We start from the raw sequence: 1,230 nt of genomic DNA on the forward strand, positions 1-1,230 counted from the left end.
ATTCTCCGGTTCTGCAAGCGTGAACTATTTCATGCGATATGGCTGCTCGCACTCGATCTGGACTTCATGCACGCTTACGAACACAGAATGTTGATTCAATGTGGAGACGGAGTGCTGCAGCAGATGTTTCCTAGGGTTTTCACTTACTCCGCCGATTATCCTGAGAAGTATGTACAGAATTGTTTGCATTTGTATCCTTCCTATGCTAATATGCTCGTCAGAGTTCTTCTCGCTTGCGTGCGCTACCTAGCACAGTGCCCATGCCCACGTTGCCTCACACAGAAGACTGACATCGCCAACATGGGATCTCATGCCAACATGCTTCGGCGTACCAAACTACGCACAGATGATCACCCTGTGCAATATGATATCTCAAGGATGTGACGCTGGGTATTCGAGAAGGGTTACGCTCCTAGCAGCAAGCGTATCACTCGTGTTCTGGACAGCTGATCTTTGGTACCAACTAGAGTGCATCCAATTATTTTAATATATTTGCAGGTGCCACAATATTGATAATCAATATTCAGAGTGCCTTTTCCATTCATCTTTCACCGTTTGGCTTCGACTTTTACTCGATGTTTGTCATTGATCAGATGCATGAGTTCGAGCTCGGTGTTTGGAAAGCAATTGTGACCCATCTTCTGTGCATTCTCTATGCATCGGGTCATAATGCTATTCAAAGGTTTAATAAAAGGTGGGCACAATACACTGCTACCCCCAAAATTTGTTTTAAAGATTTTATGACATTTGTAGATTTCGTAAAGTTCCTACGTTTGGGCACGATACAATTTGGCAATTCAGCAATGACATATCTGAATTGAAACAACTGGCTGCATGTGATTATGAAGATATATTACAGGTGCGTGCAAATTAATGATTAGCGCAATAATCAAAACGCTCAATTTTCACCTTTTCAGTGTATTGCTCCTGTCATTGAGGGGCTTTTGCCAGCTCCTCACAATGAGATCGTTCTTGATTTAGTCTTCAAACTGGCAACATGGCAAGCCTTTGCAAAGCTGCGACTGCATACAGATGAGACATTGAAGACCTTTCGCTTGTCGACCAAACAACTCGACGAAATTGTGCGCTAATTTTGTAGGACGACTTGCGAAGCATATCACACAGTTGAACTTTCAAGAGAAGAAGCTGCAAGAGGATGTAGAGAAGCTGCAATGCAGGTGAACAAAAGGGCATCGCAGATGGATAGCGTCGCAAGCATTCAGAAAGGTC

The 1,230-nt window shown here is 43.6% G+C and overlaps 1 protein-coding gene across 1 annotated transcript; it reads left to right on the plus strand.

The window, feature by feature from the left end:
* Positions 1–3: 3 nt before the first annotated feature.
* LAESUDRAFT_668078 (uncharacterized protein) lies at positions 4–821 on the plus strand (the record flags this gene model as incomplete). The annotated part of the gene is made up of 3 exons (XM_040905365.1): positions 4–167; positions 222–380; positions 470–821. Coding segments are annotated over 3 exons (675 nt in total), but the record flags the coding sequence as incomplete, so codon positions are not given.
* Positions 822–1,230: the final 409 nt, after the last annotated feature.

The sequence above is a fragment of the Laetiporus sulphureus genome, assembly GCF_001632365.1.
Source record: "Laetiporus sulphureus 93-53 unplaced genomic scaffold LAESUscaffold_380, whole genome shotgun sequence".
In the NCBI taxonomy this organism is placed as follows: domain Eukaryota; kingdom Fungi; phylum Basidiomycota; class Agaricomycetes; order Polyporales; family Laetiporaceae; genus Laetiporus; species Laetiporus sulphureus.